The following is a 22583-nucleotide window of genomic DNA, read 5'->3' on the forward strand; positions in this document are numbered from 1 at the left end:
AAAGAACAGTAAACCTATTCCCTATGCATTGCAAACGATTGCCTACTATGTAGATACATATATGTGACTCCTACCCTCTCTCACTCGCCATAAACTTACAAACTTTTCTCACAATATCTCAAACAATAGTGGATCCTCATAAAATTCCTTTTAAGCTGTAAAGTCATCATCAAAATACTGGTAACTGGTATTTTGCACTATCCCTTTCACAGCGCACAACCCGCTATCATTTCCAATATGGGCTCGCTATTTGCTGGTTAAAGCCAGCAAGACATCCATACTAAATACTACATAAGCTTGCCTCTTCGCCTTGTAAACAATGTAGTATACCTATATGCTTATGTTCATACGTGCCAGGATGTTTGTGTCGGCATCAGCTGTTGGGTTAACTACGTAGCACTTCCTATGTAAGTACATTGCTCATATAGCACCGCGAAGGTGGGGGTGCTTTGAGCGCACACGCGGCTCCTAGCGTTTGATGCACACGTACAAACAATAAACGATCCATACGATCGCGAAACAACGATATTTCTTAAGTCACGATTTTTTCCAAGCCATATAGCCATCGCGCCTTGTTTTTTCCTTGCAATGAGCACACTCTCTTAGCTATGTGAGCAGCGGGACAGCTTGGCTGCGGATGCTTACCTCTTTTACTGTTTTGTTGTGTTGAATTCATTTTTTTTTTTCATTTGATTATTTCTAAACTTTTAGCGCATTACGTGCAGCACTGCCCATATGCGCCCAACATATCAGAGCAGCATCTGAAGTTCTTCTTCCTTGTGCTTTTGTGCGTCTGTGTCTGTTTGCTGGTGCATTGCTCATACCTATTGATGAAGATACCTCGCCGCAGATTCAGATACTGCGGCTCAAGATCTGCCCGCGCAGTATAGTAATCTGAAATAACGATAAAGAACAATGGATAATTCAGATGGCAGAGAAGAAAGCACGCCCGCATGATAGGGAAATGGAATTGGTAAACAGATGGTGGATTTGCTTGTGGGCATTCATGTAAAGTTGACGTTCGGCAATTCAGTCTCGCCCTATAAATAATTAAGGACATGAGTAGCGGGTCTTAAGAAAGCAAATCATCAGTCGAAAATAGTTCGAGAGTGCAATAGTGATGAAGTAGTGTCATATTTCCGCTGGTCAGCGCGATTGTGACTTTCGTCGCTAACCAATTCGGATCTACTTCACACAAATGGAACGCGAAAAACGTTATTTTTATTTTGTAGATGGTGTTATTGTTATGCGGAGGGATCCTGCTAGTACTATGCCGGTCTGGCTTAATGGAGTCGTATAGTAGCTTTGGTCAAGACGATCTTGATAGCAAATTCACATTGCGAATTGTATGTATGGATACTTTCATAAAATTTATCTATATTTGATGAATGAACGACGATCCATTCATCCTTCAAATAATGAAATGCAGCACATACAATGCGTTGACGGGGTTTTGCGCAGTCTTGCGTATTTTCCGCGTTGTCAACTGGGAAATGGCTGCCCAGAAACCACAAAAGTCGGCGCACACTCACTTGTGATTTCCGAAGCTTATTCCCTTACATTTGCTTAATCGCCTTACGTTTTTACAGCTTATTTTCCTTAAAGTAGATAATCGTTGAGCAACTCGTAGCAAAATGGCTTCGAAAGGATTCCAAGACTTTAGTTTCTCAATTTTCAAGGAGTTTTCTGTCTTGTTCGTTTGTTATGTGGTGTCTAATGCAACTCGGAGCGAAAATTGTAAGGCTTCAACTAAATGAAATTCACAAGGCACATTTAGGGCTTAAACAGATGAAAAGTTAAGGACTTTTCCCTATTTTCACATATTACCGAAAAGTATCTGCTTCGAAGTATTACTTCCTAACTAATCTACTTGTGTTGTCTGACAGAGCAGGACTTACTCAACTTTTACTTCAAATTGCAATCAGATATTTTAGAGTAATCTGATGCCTAGGCAAGTCGAAATATTTATTTTATGTGTTTTACTGCCTTTTCATAATTTTAAGTTTTCCGAATTATGAATTTTATGGTTTTTAACAAAGTTTTTCTTTTCTTTTTTTTAGGCTGTAAATCGTTCTTCAAGCGCTCGGTACGACGAAACTTAACTTACTCGTGTAGGGGGAGCAGAAATTGCCCAATCGATCAGCATCATCGAAACCAATGTCAATATTGCCGTTTAAGAAAGTGCCTGAAAATGGGAATGCGACGCGAAGGTAAGCAAATATTTTAACCAATCATTCTGCCTATATATGTTTCATATGTTTTTAATTTCAAATTAAATGCAATAAATAAAGTACGAACAATTGCATGTACATATTTATGTATGCACTTGAATATGAACAGAAAAAGTTCCGTATGTATTACACACACACGCTTCAACAAGTATTCTCTCATCAAGTGAAGAAAATCGCGAAAGCAGCAACAACAAATATTATGTCAACAACATTCTAATGAGAAGGGTCAATTAAAAGTCAAATATAGGGGATGAGTGAACGAACATACTCGTACATTTGCATTATATATGTATATGTATGTACATACATATGTATGAATGTTTTGAGCAAATGTGTAAAACAAATTACAAAAACTATAAGAAGAATTTGAGCATCGAATAGAACGTCATTGAGAGCAAGAAGTAGAGAATAGATAGGTTACTCAAGAGTCAAAATGGAAGTACAGACACGACTTATGTATGTGTAGCAAGTGTTTACAACAATTAAATAAAATCCAAATATTTACAATTCGCATTTTATTTGCATTGACTTTGCCCAGAGAGTTGATTTCAGTTTGTCATCACCGTTAGCCACTCGCACTTCTCAGCCAGAAGCCAAATCGACATTTGGCTTTCACTATATGACAATTTCGTTAGTATAGTTGGTTGCACCCGAGCAATAGGTCTGATCTTCAAATGACCTAAGCTAAATATAGATTAAAATCGCATATAGGTGAATACATATGCACATAACATAGGAGTAGCGGAACCTATTTTAAGTGGGCGTGGTTTATGCTGTGGACGCAAATTTCATATTCAATATAAATGGCAGAATTTGCGATAATGTCAAATCTAATTAAGAATAAAATAGACAAGAATTTGCGGCACAGGTACTATAGGAAAATTAAAAGTTAATACTATTACTATGCGAAAATGCGAATTTATTAGTGTTTCTCTGGAATTAAATCGCCAGCTGTCCATATAATGCTTCCATTCTTTGACAATTTGGTATTAATTTTCGACAGTTCAACAACTTACTTAGCAACCGACACTAAGCGTTCATGAATACTATGTGCATAAAAACATGTATTTCGAAAATATGTATGTATGTATATGAACACATTTTTTAAAATAATGGTGTGTGTGCAGTGTTAACGCATTACTTAAATCCAACCGACAGCCTGTTGCTGCTTAATTATTTGCTATTAAAAATCAACTTGGGGCCTTTTTATGACATTTTGTTTCTCAATTTGTTCATTTCCATTTCAGTGTTAGTTAATTTTTTATTTGCTGCTAATATTAAAGTTTAAAACATGCGTAGTAGTTATGCATTTTTATTGGCTTCCTCAAAATATGCACCGACTCGAGCTAAATGCCGCTTGTTCTGGCTATTGTAGATAAACTTGTTGACTTTGACAATATTACAAAGCCATAGTGAGTTGGTCTTTACATCGCGCAACGATTGCAATAAGTGTTACTGTGGCCCGTAGTAATTATCCGGCTGTCAGTATCGGTCGCAGTCACTGTCGATGCAATACACTGAGAAAAGTAGAGCCAAACTTCTGCTTTGAAGCCAATAAACAATGTTAGGTGTACTGAATGAAGATGAGTAAAAATACAATTTTAAAAATTCTTTACTGTTCGGTGGGTGCGGAAAATTGTTATTAACGTTGTCATTTGTCATGTTTTTGACACAAAATTCGAAGATTTACTATGTCAAATACGGGTATCTACATTTTAATTCGTTCAGTGTGTGTTCGATTGTCAATAATTTGAGCAAATTTTGAATTTCTTGTAATCCTTCATTAATGAATACTCAAGTAATTTCTGCTGCTGCCAAAGCTGTTTGGTGGGACACTTAAAATAGCCGTTTCATGAGCAACAGTTAAAAGATATGTTTATTTTTGATTACATGCATCGATTTGGGTTAAGATCGATTGTAATTTGTTGGAAACGCAAAAGCAGCAGCAAATGACAAGAATGTTAACGCAAACTGAACCGCTAAGCAGTCAGTTGGTGTTGTAATTGAGCCGCAGTAAATGTTATTAAAAATAATTCATATAAACATAGAGCACATACACGGGTATTTAGTAAGACCAACATATGCTGTTAGGACAAGTGCAATTAGTCGCCTTTATAGCTAGCTAGCTTTACTAACAACGCATGCATATACATATGTATGTATGTATGTGCTAACAAATATATGTGAGTGTGTGTTCGGCTTAGAGCACTAGCAGCGAAATATTACCACTTAAGCGGTCATATAAACCGCATTAATGACATTTTACTGCCAACTGCTCGACTCGTTATTGTCATTCGCAATTTTCATTTGCTGACGTTGTTGTTGTTAAGGTGCCATGTAAACTTGTAGAGAAGAGCACGTTTAACACTGACATCCGAAACGGTCGAATGTCAACAGTGTTTAGAAAAAGAGTTCAACACCTCCCCACAGCCCCGCACACCCCTCCACCGAACTACAACACAACTGCTTCTCATCAGCAAAATTGACCATTTTTCATTTAAAAATTGTAAATTTCGTTTTGGTTTTTTCATTCAACACATGTACGCATCTACATATGCAGATATGTATGAAATTACACAAACATAGATAGCAAAACTGGTTCAACATGAATCCAGTAGTCTTCTGTTATTCGTATCACCACCGAAATATCGTGAGAACTTTTCCAAAAAATTGAAATGACAACATTTTTTAGCATAAAACACCCTTTTATCAAACCGAAGAAGAGCACATAAAAAGTTCCAAAACGAAAAGTTTAGTTTTCTTCTGAAAAAGACAAATGAAAATACATAATCAGTACAAATAACAAGCGATAAAAACTGGGCAGAGGGCAAGTCTTGACAACCCAGTGTGAGGAATGGTCAACAAGTTTAAGGTTCATCGCCAAAGTTACCACGGTGGTAGGTTAATACAATTAAACTGTAGTGTCAATTGTTGCTAACGGAAGACGCACACTTGTATCTAAGCGCAACACCAGTACACAAAATGCACAGACGCGAACTACACACATACAAATATGGTATACGCTCACTTGCATGCGAAACAAGTTTGCGTTATACAACACACATACACATATAAAATATTAAAAAATAATAAAAAAAATAATTGTGTAATACAGACAACATGTCTTAAAATAACAGGCACTATTTGGAGAATATGAAGTTTTGACTGCACATAGCTTTTGTCAGTGCGCTTGTTTTCTTCACAAGGAATAATCACTAGTTGCGAAGTGGCAATATGTAAAGACAAATTCACCCCATTTGGTTAAAAATTTCCTTAAACCTTAAGCGAAAATACGTTGTCCTCTATGCAATGCTGAAGGTGAAGCCATGGCGCTGAATATAAATCTGCAATACATTTTTCTTGAGCACGGTCGGATGACAACAACCTCAGCCTTAATTAGAGTAAACCAATGACCTAAGCGAAGTAATGAGCAACGAAGTTAGGAAAATAAAAAAATGTAGACTTTCTTTCAGAAGAAAGGGTGTTGTGTAATCTCATATGACACTTTGGCGCGAGATGTTTGTTGTTTCTTCACCGTTTAGATTTTCAGAGAGAGTACAAATGACAAAATATCAAAGCCAAATATGTTGTCATATTTGCATAAGTGCGTAAACCACACAGCATCAGCTTAATACTAACGCCGATTCAGAATGACTCGCCGCGTGAGGATCAACTGATTGTGGTTATGGTCACAAAGCGCGGCGACAATGACGTACAAAGGCCAAAAGGTGCCAAAAGGCCACCGAACGATACTTTCCCAGGCTCATTTATAACTTAGTGTCCGGTTGGACGGACAATTGACAGAGGCGGTGGTCAACCGGTCAAAAGGCATTAGAATGTCTCTGGGTATGTGTGTTCGCTCAGAAACCAGTTTTGATGTCCAGTTGGCGAAAATCTACCTGAGCTTGTCACTGAGTACAGTGGACGGCAAAACAGCTGTAAAGCGCCCGATCGCTCACCCAGTCCTAGGTCACAGCGATGCAAGCAACATAGAGAGACAACGGAAAGAGGAACTTAAATCAAAACACTGTTACATAAATGCATTGTCGACATAATTGCCGGCTTGCATATTTCATGTTTTCCTGAAAGAGAAAGGGGGAAGAATGAGAGAAATAATTAAAAGGGAGAATGAGCTGACCAAAACAAAATATTTATAAAGAAAATTTATTTCACTTAGTTGCCTGCCTAAGAAACTATTTGCCTTCGAAGCAAATTCAATCCTACAGAACTCGTCAAACCCGCTTCTTCAACCCTTATTTGCGCACAAATTTGCATATACAATTTTTAATTGCCATAAATAAAAATGGAGAGCCAAGAAGGGTCAAAAATGACCAGCACGCTGACCATCGTGAAGGTAAATTCCACAATCATTACATTATTTAAAAGATCGCTTAATATAGAGAATGAGAAACGTGCAGATTATGAAAAGTCTAAGGAATAGACATGCCTGCTAAAGTGTAACGATCAAAACTCCGTCGCTCAAATCGCGCTTGTCTCTTTACGTATTGTTCTTGTTTGGAATATAAATAAAAGTTGCGAAATCAATTGAATAAATATAAATGAAATTTAATAAAAATAAATGTATTATTGCATGGAATTGTGAGAAATCCATTTGCCCTACTACTGTAGTGTTTCATGATTTGCTTTCAATATCCTAATACACACTCGAACACCTCGGATCCCATTGTTTACGCATTTACATATATCAACTTTTAATAGATTTCCACAAATGATAAAGTTTGCTTATTTGAGCTTCATTGTGGGTGCGTACTTTTGCACCATATATATATGTATGTATGTACTGGTGGTAAAGCGGTTCCCACTTAACTAGGGATATTCTTATCATTCTATGATTTCACGCAGTGCTGTTTTGCGCTTGCGCAGTGAGATCGTACAGATGACGTAAGAAATCGATACAAAACAAAAGATATTCGCAAGCACGAACTTTAGTTGACACTCTTGAAGCAAAAACTTCGTGCATTCGTAGAAAATGATACTTACTTTTCTGAAGCACTCAAGTTAATATAATTGTAAGGACATATTTGCTTAGTCGAACGGATACTTCTGCTGTTTGTCAAGAATATATGACAATAGGAAACCGGGGTTCAAATACTTCTCCGCCCCGCGAGATAATTAACATTGAATTTGGGGGCGCTATCCTGATGACTCAATTTTCGTTTGCAAATTTTTGTACTTTTCTGGTTGTTAATTCATCAAAATTTTATAATGAATCGTATTATGTCCTTTTATAGCTTATTTTAAGGAACATTGTTTCAAGCATGTTAGAAAAATATTTTGTAGCTCTAACACAAATACTTGGGGGCGCTATCCGGTTGACGCGCAGTGTGTGTATATAACATATGGTTTTTGTAAAGCTATTTCACGAAAGCTTCACGTGTTGCAAATGATTTCTTGCTTTTCTTTCGCACATCTGCACTTACAATAAATATAAAATATACATATGTATATGCAGATAACGACGCATGTATGTACATATTGTATAACACTAACGTTTGGGCGTGTGAGTGCACAATATCGTTTGTAAATTGTGCATTTTAATTAAAAGTAAATTCACTCAGCACTCAAAATAGCAATACAAATTTGTGTTGTAGATTTGTTGAAAATATATTTTACAATATGCATGTAAATACACATTAACACTTAGACAGAAACTTAACTGCAGGCGTTCTGCTGAAGTAAAAGCGGTTGGGGGTTGTTTCTCAACCTCATCCCCACGTCACAAGCAAAGGCTGTAACGTCTTTTGCGTTTTCAATGCTCACAAAGTATCTTGCTTAATGACGCAACGCGCGTCTTTGCTAAAAAGTATCTTTGTATCGTCAGTCACTCGCTATTCTCCTTGCCAAGGGGTTGCAATATATGCTCTTCGGCTGTTTGAGCTCTGTCCTGTTTCTTGTTAAATCCTTGAAACCTTATTATTTACCTTGCTCTGTCTTCTTGTGGAAGCTTCCCATTACAATGTGCTCAGATTGAGGTTGCTGATATGCCTTTGTTTCGCCTGATGGTTAGGGGTTTCTGCATTGTAAACGTCTGAATTTTGTCGTCGTCGTCGCGTCCTTTGTGCATGTGACCGCGCCTGAAAACATGCCACACTCTGAATGCGTATCTACGGCGTTATCTGGCAGCCGCATTGTTCTGCGTGTGATGTCGTGGTCAAAATAATAGTCTTGTTGTAATTGTTCGTATTTGAAAATTTGAAAATTAGATATTTAAATAAGGTATTAAGTTACCAGCTGAGCCACAGGCAATAGACAACCTATTGCACTATCTATCTTACTTTTAGCCCCTCAATACTTACTTTACGAATACTAACGTTTCTTTTTCCATATCTTTTTTACAGCTGTTCAACGTGGTCGTGTGCCTCCCACTCAGCCCGGTTTGGCCGGCATGCATGGTCAATACCAGCTCGCGAATGGTGATCCCATGTCTGTTGCCGGATTTAATGGTCACTCCTATCTTAGTTCCTACATTTCACTGTTACTGCGTGCTGAACCCTACCCAACGTCCCGCTATGGTCAATGCATGCAACCGAACAATATTATGGGTATCGACAATATCTGCGAACTCGCCGCTCGTTTACTCTTTTCTGCCGTCGAGTGGGCCAAGAATATCCCGTTCTTTCCCGAGCTGCAAGTAACAGATCAAGTAGCGCTGCTACGTCTGGTCTGGTCCGAATTATTCGTCTTAAATGCGAGTCAATGTTCAATGCCGTTACATGTGGCGCCACTATTAGCTGCTGCAGGTCTGCATGCATCGCCGATGGCGGCGGATCGAGTGGTTGCATTCATGGACCATATACGCATCTTCCAGGAACAGGTGGAAAAATTGAAGGCGCTGCACGTCGACTCAGCGGAATATTCCTGTCTCAAGGCGATTGTGCTCTTCACCACCGGTAAGTTGTTGGACATCCTTTACCGGGATATTCCGGCGCTGCTAACTAAAGTTTCAGCAAAAGTATGTGCGCTGGCGTCCGCGGTAGCCACAAGTAACTGCGAGAACTCAGATAGTTCAGCGGCAATCAAGTCTGCTGGATCGGTGACGAAGGGCTCCAGTGCAGAACTGTCGCACGAACAAGTGTTGTTGATAGTGCGTGATCATCTCGAAGAGCTTAATAGGCAAGAAGCTGAATCTCAACAACACACTTCAGCGGCCGCATTTCACCTGGCCGCATTTATGAAAAGTGTTGCTGGTGTTGAAGCGGTTACGCAAAATGCATCCACGGTTACTGAAAACGCCTCTCTCACACCATCTACAGCGACATCTAGATCAACTTTAGATCAGAATTCCGGAAATGCAGGACCCACTGAGCATTATATTGGCAATGATGACCGCAAGCCTACGTCGCAGCAGCTGGCCACAAGTTCAGCGAGCGGTCTAGGACACTCGGCTACAAGTGCCTTTAGCTCTTGTGCGCCAAGTCACAAAACCGCCGCTCACTTGACCAGCACAGACGATTTACTTGCTGCCTTGTATGCCAGTGCAAACTCTGCGGTGCCAGTCACCACCAATTCTAACACTACCAACACAACCACATCTACCTCGAACGCGAGTCATAACAATAGTAGTGGTCTGGGCGCTTCTATAAATACTCAATCGCAAATCGGTTCGTCCCTTCTTAATAACCTAACCGCTTCGCCTTTGAGTAATAACGCCATACATACCACTGTCGCTACCTCCCCCAATACCGCAGTTAGTAATCATGGTGGGACATATCAATCGCCACTTCAAACTGCTTCTCAACAGCAATATAGTGTACATTCCCATTCACTGATGGCCCAAGACCAACAACAAGCCGCAGCGGCAGCTGCCACAGCAGCTATGTTCTATCAAACACCGCCTCGATCTGCCTTCGGTTCGGCTTTTGATATGTTCCACCATAGCACACCGTTCGGTGTCAGTAGTGGCGCTTCGTTCGGTAGTCCCAATTATAGATACTCCCCGTACAGTTTTGGAAGTAGATGGCAATTGTAGTTTGAACTAGCCACATAGTTGCTAACATGAGGCTAATCGAAAGTTGTTAGATCTGCCGTAGAATTCGGACCACATAGTGTTTAGTCTAGTCTACATAACATATTATGTGTTAGCTGTACTCATATGTATCATAAGTGTAATATGCGGCGAAGCGCAGCCGAGTGTTGAACTCGGTCGTTCAGTGCATAGAAGCAGATCGTTCGTAACGAGCTGTTATTAGATTTTTAATTAGCCATAGAACGCTGTAATTTAAAAAGATTAGTTGTATACTCTGTAAGACGTTGCAATCACCTTATTTAATTTTATATAACTTAATTAATATACGAACGTATGTATTAGTAACTATAATATATCAATATAATTATACGTATAATGTACGAGTATGTAAGTATGTCTGTATGTATGTATATATGTCAAAGTGATATGCCTTCAGTGTGCTCGAAATATTTGATCGAAGATTAAATCAGTTTAGTAATAAGTGCCAACTAATTTATGTACTTAGTATAGTTAAAATGTATGTAAGTCTAATTTATTCTAGAGGTAGTTTCGGTTAAAAATCTCGAAGACTATGAAACGGATGATAAAAATGAATAGTAAAAATATACAATTTTGTTGTTTAAAAATTAAATTTTAAAACTCTTGATCTTTTTATTTACTAATTGAGCTCAGACTTGCTGAGCAAAATGAATCACAAATTTTTGGCTTAAGATCGGTACTTCTATCGAAACCTAAGTTGAGAAAAGTTGTTCGAGGTGATTAAAAGTTGAAATCGATATTGTTAATCGAATTTAACGATTTAAAATTTTTGACTATTAATTTTTTCGGAAATAGATGAAAATGTATTCAAAATAAAAACAAAGTTTGTTAACAGGTTAAGTAAATTTGAATCTATATTAGATTTAATAAACTATTAATATTATTACAATAGTAAATGTATATGGAATATAGTATATTAGGATATAGTATCGGAACAAAAGCATCTTTGAAAATAGTATAGTTTACAAATACTATTTTCAAGTACGTTTTTAAGGTTTCCTCATTTGTCTACAAAGAACAAAGCTGAGGCAAAGAAGTCGCACCCTTCTTTGACTGGCATTTGTTAATTGTAGACATTTTGTAGTTATATCTGTTGTAGTACAACTACTTGACTGTATGTAGAATAACTCTTTATTTGCAATTTCAACATTCATATTCTCTTAATTGTTTTTGCATGGATTATCAATGGTAAATGATCTAGATCTGAGGAAAGTGCCATTGCAAGTAGTATCAAGTAGTGTAACGAACACTTAATAGTCGAATTGCTATAAGTAAGGAAGTAGCAATTTAGAATATCCTCCGCTGAGGCAATGTACTGTCGCAATATTAGCTTTATTATTTTATTAAGTACCTGCTTGTGCAGTAATGCATTGTTGTAGTTATTGATTCCTGAATTTTTTACACTTTAATTTCTTAACTAATATATTTTCTTCATTTCATGGATCAGAATTCGTTTATTACATTTCAAACACTCATGCACTCATATCCATGTACACTACACACACTGCACTAACACACGTCTCTGGATTATATAAATTGGTGCAACACAGTACTAAGTTTCTAAACCAGCAAAAGTTAAAGGCCATATGAGGAAGAAAACACCTGTTGGACCATTCAGGCATATTAAACTTATTTACGAATTTATGAAACTCTTACATATCTATTTATTTGAATTTTATATACATATTTATTATTTTTAATAAACACTACATATCATATAAACATTTTCAAGGAATTATTAGAACTTTTATTTATTTTTAATGTTTAGGATATACATAAGTATTATTTTTTTTAAATTTCTAAAGTATGTACGTATAAGTATTGTATACATATAATTATTCACTTTAAGAATTGCAGAGAGAAGTTAGTCGGTTAGTCCTAAATTTTACCAGATACCTAGAAAATGTACTAACATGACAACTTTACAAATATCTAAATCCACAAGGAAGTACTTTACTTTTTCACTTAGCGATTTCACCGAATGCGCGTAGTAAACGTAGTGAATTTGTTGCTATGTTCTGTACTATGTATTTTCTTTTGTACGTATTAGTCAGACGCGTCTTTGAACAGCGGAGCATGCGCCACAGACTTGTCCACAGAGGCAGCTCTTTGGCTGGCTGGATGTTGGACGTGCGACGTTTATTGACGTCAAGATACCACTTTATGAACATTAATACAACACTCGTTTACGGCGTTTATTTACAAGCTCAAGGGGTCCCAATGCTAATGCCAAATAGAGGTACGATTGCTCCATCAGCAATAATAGCATGGCGCTCCGACAGGTCGATAAAGCATACTGTCAGAAACATAACTTCCATGCAACCTGGTTAAAGAGTAGATAAATTTGCGTAGAAAATGTACACGAGGAATCCCTGTTAGAGACATGATATGGTCTATGACTAGACTGGAACAACTTTAGCTGAGGTAACTGCGGCAATAAGTCGAATTGCTGTATTGAGTCCATAAATTTCAGCCGATCAATCATTCATGTACTCACTATTCTACACGACGTTGTTCAGTGTACAATTGGTGGATGTTGGAAAGAATGTTTTCCTGAGCCTTGGATTACGCTGATATACCGTATCTTCACATACAAAATCTCTAGTGGTGCTTTTTTTTGGGTTGATCAGATGGACGGGAATGCACACTGTGGCTATTCCAATCGTAATGCTCTGCTACAGCCGCGATTAATATTCACTTCTACATATATCTTGTTTATTTCGATCACATTTTGCTAATCTACTAAGAGATCCGTGGCGAATAATCCAATTGGATCATATTTTATTATTTAATTAATTTATTCAAAAGTTGTCAAATATTTCCCACGTGTCCATCAAATAGGGCCCCCTTAAAGGTGTCAACACTAAAATGTAACCTTTAATTTGCATCCAAAAAGCTGTACAACCATACCAACAACGTTGCATAAATAAGTATATAATCAAGTTATTAGGATTTTCAGCATGGCAATAAAGAATAGTTAACGAGATATGCCAACAATGCCAAAATTATGCCACAATTCAGAAATCAGTAAATTTTCAATAAGTAAATGACTTGCGGTTGCTCGTTTGTCTTTAACCTTTTCTCCGTCAGCTGCTAATACATACATAAAAATAGGTCCATGTGCTGTGTTTATAGGCGCCCTCGTACTCTACTCCAAATCACTAACTCAACTAGCTCGCTACACACACTCCGCCCGTTTGTCAGTCTGTCTGTCAAATCTCGTCCGCGTGCAACAACAAGTCTGGCTTTTTCGGGCCAAATTATTTAAGGTTGAAATGTATTGGCTGACTTTTCTTTTCTTTCACGCCGAAGAATTTATTTTCGGCTAGTTTCGAGCGTACTGTAAGCACAGGCGATTCTAGCGACTCTTTATTGCTGCTGTTTTTGTTGTGGCCGTTGTTGATAGCTGCTGCTGCTGCTGCAGGAACTACTTTACGGTCATTATGCATTTAAGACATGCGGTCACGATCTTTTGAGTTAGAGACTGATTTTACCCTCCCCGCCTCTATTGGTTTTACGGAGCCTAGCCATTGCACTCGTTCACTCACAACCTATTCCTTTGTGTACTGCTAAATACAAACGTACATAATCGCGCTTTTACTTCGAAAACTGTTCACAAGAAATTTCTAGCAATAGCACAAATAACAAAACGCTACTCTGACATCACCGAAAATCGGCAAAGTGGTTAAACACATTTACTTAGGCTTGGTGATCTCAGTGTCGGAGAGAAGTTATCTGAGAAAAACAATATTTGGGAATGGAAATTGGACAATTTTAAACTGTACGGAAAAGTTCTTTAAAGTATACGTGTAACGTTATATTAAAAAAAAAAGATTGATCACAAATCTCATCAGTAAACGAAGTTTTGTGTATAATAAAAATCCATAGTTAAATTGTGGCTGTATGTATGTATGGCAATGACAGATCCCTATTTTTTAATTCATATATCAAAATTGAACGTAAAAAACGATACGATACACTTATGAATAGAGTAATAAGATTATTCCTTAATTCAACCCCCTAAAACGACTATATGCGCACAATCATACATATATGTACTTATGCAAACTTGCATATGTTGTAAGTGTACGCTAGTACATACAGTATCTTATTGGTTGTTATTGTCAAATTTTTGTCGTGACTATGAATGCATTCTTTTTTACAAGCTCCAAGTTATTTTTTTTTTTTTTTGTTGCTTTCGCTAATATGGGGTTTTAGTGTCTTTGCCAATGAAAGCTAGTTTATTTTCTCCAAGCCTCCATGAAAGAACTGAATGTTATTTTTATAAATTTACAGTCGACTTGAGTTTATTGGTCGCTTGACCGCGCCGTCCATCGACTAGACGGTCCACCAGGCGTCTTTGAGCGCCATAAGGAATTGTCGTTACAACAAGATAGCATTAGAAGCATTGGGAGCATGTTGCTGCCATAGTTAATGGAAAGTCAATTGACAATTATTTTATGTGAAGTGATTTGATTATTGATGCTCCGAAGGCTGTACTCGTGGTTAATTTGCAATTAAACGGTTAAATGTTTGACGCCGCTGGCGACAAGTCATTTTAGTAATTTTCAAACAAAGAGAACTAAAAAATACATACTACATAGTGCAGCTGTATCATGTGAAAATCAGTTTGTAGGAAATTTAGAATGCCAATATAGACCACAAATCTCAGGGAAACACACTAAAACAAGCAAAAATAACTACACAAGCAGAGTTGATTATTTCCGATGCTTAGCATCACGAAATACAATAAAAAGCTTCTTCCGAATGGCTCTGAGTTTTATACAACTATTTATGTGAAATAATTTTCTGTGTAAATAGGAAAAACCAAATAGATGTGTATATGTTGAATTTGTTTATGAAAAATCTCTCGGTAGGTAATTTAAATAAATTTTTCATTATAAGTTGTTGTGGTTGGCGGGAAACATTGGTTTTTAATAATAAAGAAGGATAAGCAGCAACTATTCATACACTTGATGGGACTGGGCAACCCTCTCCTCTCGGCAGAGCTGTCTTACGAGGCGCATACGCATCAGGTCTTACTTCATTTGACAGGCTCAACAGATAAGCTCATCGAAAGCTCATTCGTTTTTGTGAAGAAGTAGCAAGCGTTTAATGCATTTATATGTTTGTACTTAGTTTTGTTAATGGCTACAACTTGATACAAGTTAGACATATACCTATTTACATGTGCTATATGTATTTATGTGCATATGTACACATAAGCGATTGCATAGTCTGGTGGCCTATGGATCATAGACGAAACGTGTTGCGAGATGAAGCGAAATTCCATTAGAAATATAAGAGAGAAACATAAAAAATGGGAAAACAAAAAGCATTAATTAAATACTTGTTAAATGTTGAGTGCTGTATGTTGATTGTTGTTGATTACTGACTGTGTCAATTACCGACGACGCGACTGACGCAGTCAATGTTCAAAACAAACATACTTGTATATATACTCTATATACATAATCGTATGAATGTATGTATATACATATATGTATGTATTAGCAGTACTTATGATTTTGCTCGTGTCGTTCGCTCTTGTGCCATTCGCTGCTGCAGCAATTGAAGGTTGAGCTATTATCTTTAGGAATGTTTAACGAGCGATCAATGAGTTGTTGTTTTTCCATAAATTTATTACAATAAATTAAGCTTTTATTATTTCGAGCGTTTTAGGTTAATACTGTTGTTTCTTGAAAACGATGTACACGAATATATATATGTACATACATATATAGCAATGAATCTTTGAAATGGTTGGCAATTTTCACAACGGATAATTTGGCAATTTTGAGTGTTAAAGTGACTAAGTACGAACTATTTAAATTTTCTATACTATTAGAATATATGTAGATTTTCATCAAAAGTCTGTCAGAGACAAGAACTACTCGTATGTCGTAAATAATGTTCAGCTTTGTTAAAAAACGTAATAAATATTTATATATGTATACAAAAATGTATTTGGTAGAAATCTGACATACTTCGATGTAGCGCAAAGTTTATTTGTGTTAATGATTAATTTAATTAAGTTTGATTTTTACCTATTTTAGATGCATGCGGTCTATCTGACGTTACACATATCGAATCACTGCAGGAGAAGTCACAGTGCGCCCTAGAGGAATATTGTCGCACACAATACCCCAGTCAGCCAACACGGTTTGGAAAGCTGCTTTTAAGATTACCCTCCCTGCGCACCGTTTCATCCCAGGTGGGTTTCCAAATTTTTATATAACTTTCCTTTACCGACTCGTCGACATGATTATACCAAATAAATATATGTATATTATTGTTTGTATCTACTTAGCTTACAAAGAGTAATCCTGCAAATAATTTTCGGAAATATTTTCCACTAAGAGAACTATTAAGAAAGACAACAGAAGGAGAAAACAAATTATTTCTATTATATTGTAATAAATTTCTAATTGCAAAGTTTTTTCATAATTAATAATTAAAATTTACATGGTCACATAAATAATCGTTGGATACCACCTCTGCTTCTTTTGTCCCTCTCAATAGGTCATCGAACAATTGTTTTTTGTACGTCTAGTCGGGAAAACCCCAATTGAAACGCTCATACGGGACATGTTGCTGTCCGGCAACAGTTTCTCTTGGCCTTACCTACCATCGATGTGACACACAATGTGGCGCCAATTGACAACGACTTGATCATCCGCTGCCGCAGCCGCCGCCGCCGCTGCAGCAGCAGCTGCTGTCAGCAACAACCACAACAATCACCATGACCACCACAACATCCATGCTACGACTTCATTCAACAGGAATGGCAGCAACAACAGTGATTATCCCACGCATAGAGACGGTAATGTGGATGTTAGTAACAGCCATACAGGCAGTAGTACGAGCAGCAGCAGCAGCAGCAGCAGCAGCTTACTGAACTACAATAGTCATAACAATAGTGGTAATGACATTGGAAATGGGAGTAGTGTGCAGCATTTTAATGGGGAGGTTGGTGTGGGCATGATGAGCGGAGTGGGTAGCTATGGAAGTGGTTTTTTTGGCACTGCTGCCACTGGCGTGGTAGGCAGTGCTACATCGACGGCTAGCGACTACAGCAGTAGTAGCGTCAACTGCTTTTACGCCCCCAATGCTGCACAGGGAACGCCGACTACTGGCGTTGTGAATCCAACAACAATGTTGTCCAATTACTGTGACGCAGCTATGATGATGGCAGCGGCGGCAGTGAATGCCAATCAATGCCTTCAACAACACCATCGGATGATGCTCGCCAATAGCGCTGGCAACAGCCACAACCTCGCGAACGAACACAATAACCACGACTGCAGTGACGATATTGAAACAGCCGGTACAACTGCGAACACAGGTGCGATCATGGCAGCACCATCCATATCATCGGTGGCTTCAACAATAACTTCAACGATATCCACGAGCGCTCCGTCATTGTCAAATGTCAATTCCTCCACTAGCATTAGTCAACAATACCAGCAGACCCAAAGCAGTTCCCCACACGCACAACCACCCGCCCAGTCGCATGTGCTTCACCAGCCCCTTCACCAACTCCAGGAGCAACAACAACTGCATTCGCAACTGGCATCACCACCAAATCTAATCGATATCAGCGAAGTTCCTCTCGTTGTCGACGTCAAGTAAATATAGTGTAGTTGTAATTGCGGTTCAAAGGAAAGCTTCTGAACACAGTTTAAAAAATTTACCTTAACATTGGAAATAAACAAAATGCAAAAAAAAAATAAAAAAAAAACAAAAAAAAATAGAAGCTGATGTGAAGACATGAAAATTTAGCATAAATTTTTACTCTTTAGAGTTGTTAAAGCGCAATTTTTGTTTAGAGGTTTAAACACTGTCATGCATTTGTAAATATTTTAATAATTAATATTTATAGTAATTTATTTATTGAAGTTATACAAATGTTTCCAAAACTATGAAACTTGAAGCCAAAAATTAAAACTTAAAGTATTGACTCGCGGTGAAGCTGTAAAAATTACTCCAAAATAGTAAATTGTCCAACCGTTTTGAGGAGAGATCTCCTAAAATGAGGCTGTTAATATTTACTACCAATACACAAAATATTAATTTGCTTTTAACCTGACTTGGGAGAAAGATTTGGTGGCTTCAAGTGACATACCGTTTGAAACAAATTGGACTTAAACTGAAGGAAGCTTCAGAGTCTCGTTAAACGATACTTTGAATGTTGTCTCCAAATGAATAATGCAACAATTTTTATAGACTTAGAAGAAAATAATGTATAAAATGTTAAACAAAAAAAGTTAATGAAATGGAATGGCACTGAATCTTACTTAATTTCAGTTTGAATTTAAAAACTACTTTAAGTCTATAAAGCACGTTTTATTTATCTCATGCAACTTGTTCGTTCTACACATGATTTACATACTAAATTTATTTAAAACTATTTCAAGTGTCTTCTATTCGCAACTGTGGCAATTGTGTGCTTTAATAATTATTTTTTAATGCGTAAAATTTAAAATTTTACAATTTACAATTAAATTAAATGTCCAGGAACCTTATTTTTATTAAAACAGAATTTAATTAGCAAATTTTTTTTTTATATTTAAAAAAACAAAACCAGTGCAAGTTAGATTTAAGCTGAAAAGTTCTTATTTATTTTACAACATGAATATACATACATATTTTGAAATAAAGTTTGATATTTTATATGAAACGGCGTTTTGATTTGTCTCAACAAAGGTTTGTGTTACTACTTTTTTATAGCAATAAGTACGTAAATTACTTTTGTTCTTGATGTTTCTTTTCATTATGGATACAAGTACAACAAGAAAACGCAATCAATTTCTAAAGTAATCTGTAAATAATAGCCGAATCGAAGTGTGTTAAAGAGGGATGTAGTTTTAGTTCTACTTGCAATAAAATCTTGATGTAAATCGAAAGTATTCCTGAATATATAACGAAAGCCAAAAGACATTCGATAAATCACTGTGAAAGAAGAGAGAAATTGAAAAATTTGCTTTGAATTTTATGTACGCGTGAGTTCATATAATCATATTGTAAAATATATAATAAATTTTGTGGATAAAACCTAATTTGGAGATTTAATATGTAAATTCAATGGAAAAAATAATTTTATACAATTCTAGAAATTATGTATGTATGTATGTACTTTTGAAAAGAGCAATGCCAAGAATTTTCATATAAAGAGTTGTCTATGTATATTTAGAAAACCATATCACAGTTATTTATCGATGAATTGTATGTTAGATATACATATACCCTACATGTAATATTAATTATTAATAAGCACATCTTTGTTTGAACTCACATTTTTTACAAATTTATTTAAACGTGTAAAAAAGCAAATAGAAACAATTTAAACTCAAAGTAAAGTAATTAAAGGAATTAAAAAATAAATTTTTAAAATGACAGCACTTCGTTTTATTATGAAATATTAAGTAAACGATAACCATATGATCTATGATATGCTAATATTATACGGTACGTTCTTAAGTCCTCCAGTCCGTTTGTTCGTTCGTTCTTAAGTCGCTCTTAAGTCGTTACTCCAATCTGCATTGAATGAGACAGTTGCATCTCAACTCAGTTTTGCACCTCACGTGGGAGATCGGAAAGTGTTTTTCTTTTTCAACTTTTTAAACGTAAATGACAATGGCATGAAACTCACGAGACTAGCCTTGGTAATGGAATGCAGTGCAGGAGTTCAATTCAAGGATAAATTCAAAACATCACGCCTTTACTAAATGCAGAGAAAACGATATCGGAACCGAAATGTGCGATTAGTAGGGTTCCCTAGATTGCTTGAAGGTCAGCTTCAGATGTGGCACACTCCCGTAACTAAACGGCATGTCGTCGTGTTGAGTTAAATTGTGTTAGACACAAATTACACCTTAAATGACGACGTTAGCTCCCAAAATCGTGGCTACATATGTACATATTATTATCGTCTACCATTACCATTAATCAAAACTCGACAACTCTGCCGTACTATGCAAAGTGCGATGCATCGAACTGCTTTACAAAACAGGCCGCATGAAAATGTATATGTTTGTATTATTTGTGCATATCGCGTGCGAATGAGATGGTCAAATTAAGGGAAGCTACAGTCACCAACTATTGCGGTTTGTCCAGTGACTGTGTGGACTCGTTGAGCGAAGATCGATGCTGAGCCATCGACGGTCGATGGTGTTGAGTTATTGGCGTGAGGTGTTGATATGATTACTTCAAAATATAATATATATGAAGTCGTATGTAAGTATGAGCTGTCCGATTACGTTTAGTTCACAGAGGTAAGCAGATCGTGATATAAAACAGATTGGCCGTTAATGTTTTGTATTTGCATGACTTTTATTGCTTTTCCCGCGGCACTTCGTTTGTATGTGAGGTGTGAAACCTATGGGTTAGTTTAAGCAACTCTGAAATATAAATGTGAAAAATGATTTAACTTTAATAATCGCCACCGACTATATGAGTGCCAAGACCACAACTACATAATATTCAGCAGCTTATTTCACTGATTTCTGTTTTGTTGGGCCCGCGGTTCGTTTTATGATATCCAGCATTTGGCATCATTTTGCGGTAGTGAAGGTGTTAAAATTACCAATAGCCAATGGTTTTCGCCAACTCCATTATCTTGGGAAGTAGAGGAGTTGATTGTTTGCACACAACTATCTGCTTGCAGGTTTAGGGCGGCAAACATACTGGCAAACATACCAATGCAATTGTTAGTTGTGAGCATAGTGAGCGTGAGAATTGCCGAATCCAACGATATTTCGAATTACATTAATTCCAATCAAAATATTAACAACGAAACTGTAGTTAATGACATTTCCATTCAATTTACGTTATATACATACAAATGTAAGCTTATGTAAGGATAATAAGTAACCTCAAATTGAGTTATATTAAGTCGTAGGGATTACAAAGTTAAGAAAGTGGAAGTAGTTGAAGATGATTGATTAATTGATTATTTTTTACTATACAGATTCTGTTACTGTTTCACCGTTTTTCAGACTTTCTATTCGGAATACAATATAGCACGGAAGTGCGATCTTTGGCCAAAAATCCGTTCATTAGTCCAAAGTTATTATTGTAATTTATTTCTTTTAAATTTTGCTCTTGGGTTGTCAGTATAAGTCTGTATATGTATTGTATATATAATCCCCGATAAGATTTATAGCCTTCCGTAGTGCTTTAGGATATATTTTGTATCTCCCACAGTAACTATAGTGTTCCACGTTTCATGATTTTGGTGATTTCGGGCACTGGTGGCAGCTTTCGAGTAATAAATTGGCATTTAATTTAATTCGATTTGAATTACGCTTTTATCCGCTTACACTCAAATCACAACAAACACGGAAAAACAAGCAAACGTACGTGTAGGAGCGTATCCATGCGCACAAATGCGGGAATGCCCCCCAAAGCGCAATTCTTCGTTCAAACCAAAACCGGTAAAAGCTTTGTGCTTAATAAAACAGCTACATTCAGTATCTACTTTTTCACTCGGTTTTATAACATAATATAATTCCCAAATAAATCCTGAACTGTGGTCATGTAATATTGAATTCCACTTCAAACTCAGTTTGCATCAATAAGTATAGGAATTGTGGCAAAGCTAGTATCTTCTGTTATATATTGTTTAACTTCTATTCATATAGTGTGGTAAATTTTTGAACATACATGAGCTTAATTTCATCCCATTTAGTTCCACTTTGTATGCACAGATTATAAAATTGATTTCCATTAACACTTGCCACCGGAGGAATCGTTATGTACTTCCTGGAGAATTTCGGATAATCAATAGCAATAAAAAAAGAAAAATGAGGAATACTCACACCAACGATCACACTTTCTGCATTCCCAATTTGAATTAGCGCATTCACGCATTTACACCTCCACTGCTCGATCTGGTCCGTCCTAATTTATGTGCGTGTGGTCATAAATTTGGTTACCAATCGAAATGACAAACGCTTGGCTTTTGAGTATAAATGCAGTTTAAATAATGCCACGCGGATGGTGGCGGTGACTGCGTGGCTTCGCCGTGCTCTCACATGTGCATAGGTCGGGTATTCGGACCGCGTAAGCTCTGCACTGGACTTATTGGCGACTTTCGCCATTGGCAAGACAACAACAGCAAGTATAGTGGTAATACAAAGGCTATGATGTTTCGGATTTTGGTAACGATGCAAGCGTTTTGGTTCAGCGCAGCTCGTGTGAAATGATAAATAATACACAATTTCATATGGCATTCAATGTATTTTCCTCTCTTTGTGACACATAAATAACGTATTAAAGCTTTAAGCTGCGGCACATGGCAGAATACAGTTTTGCAAAAACATATA

The 22583-nt window shown here is 36.9% G+C and overlaps 2 protein-coding genes across 5 annotated transcripts in view; both read left to right on the forward strand.

Moving 5' to 3' along the window:
• Positions 1-17325, forward strand: part of LOC105208462 (steroid receptor seven-up, isoforms B/C) — a 31936-nt gene extending 14611 nt beyond the window's left edge. For 3 of the 4 annotated variants that reach the window (XM_029037736.2, XM_029037737.2, XM_029037738.2), the window contains 4 exons: positions 2061-2210; positions 8591-9142; positions 16314-16471; positions 16780-17325. In XM_029037736.2, the coding sequence (XP_028893569.1) occupies positions 2061-2210; positions 8591-9142; positions 16314-16471; positions 16780-16896 (977 nt within the window). In that variant the 3' untranslated portion in view covers positions 16897-17325. Of the gene's footprint in view, positions 1-2060; positions 2211-8590; positions 9205-9294; positions 11115-16313; positions 16472-16779 lie in introns of those variants that run through there. The other variant, XM_011178317.3, reaches the window with a different exon arrangement.
• On the forward strand, positions 17236-18994 carry LOC105208424 (uncharacterized). The gene has a single exon (XM_011178255.3). It carries the CDS (start codon positions 17239-17241, stop codon positions 17887-17889), a length of 651 nt encoding a protein of 216 aa, XP_011176557.1. The 5' UTR covers positions 17236-17238; the 3' UTR covers positions 17890-18994.
• The last annotated feature ends 3589 nt before the right edge of the window (positions 18995-22583 follow it).

Source organism: Zeugodacus cucurbitae, chromosome 2, assembly GCF_028554725.1.
Source record: "Zeugodacus cucurbitae isolate PBARC_wt_2022May chromosome 2, idZeuCucr1.2, whole genome shotgun sequence".
NCBI classification, from domain to species: domain Eukaryota; kingdom Metazoa; phylum Arthropoda; class Insecta; order Diptera; family Tephritidae; genus Zeugodacus; species Zeugodacus cucurbitae.

Excerpts from the sequence above, each read along its gene's own strand:
- LOC105208424 (XM_011178255.3), top strand. The coding sequence starts at position 17,239 with ATGATGAGCGGAGTGGGTAGCTATGGAAGTGGTTTTTTTGGCACTGCT.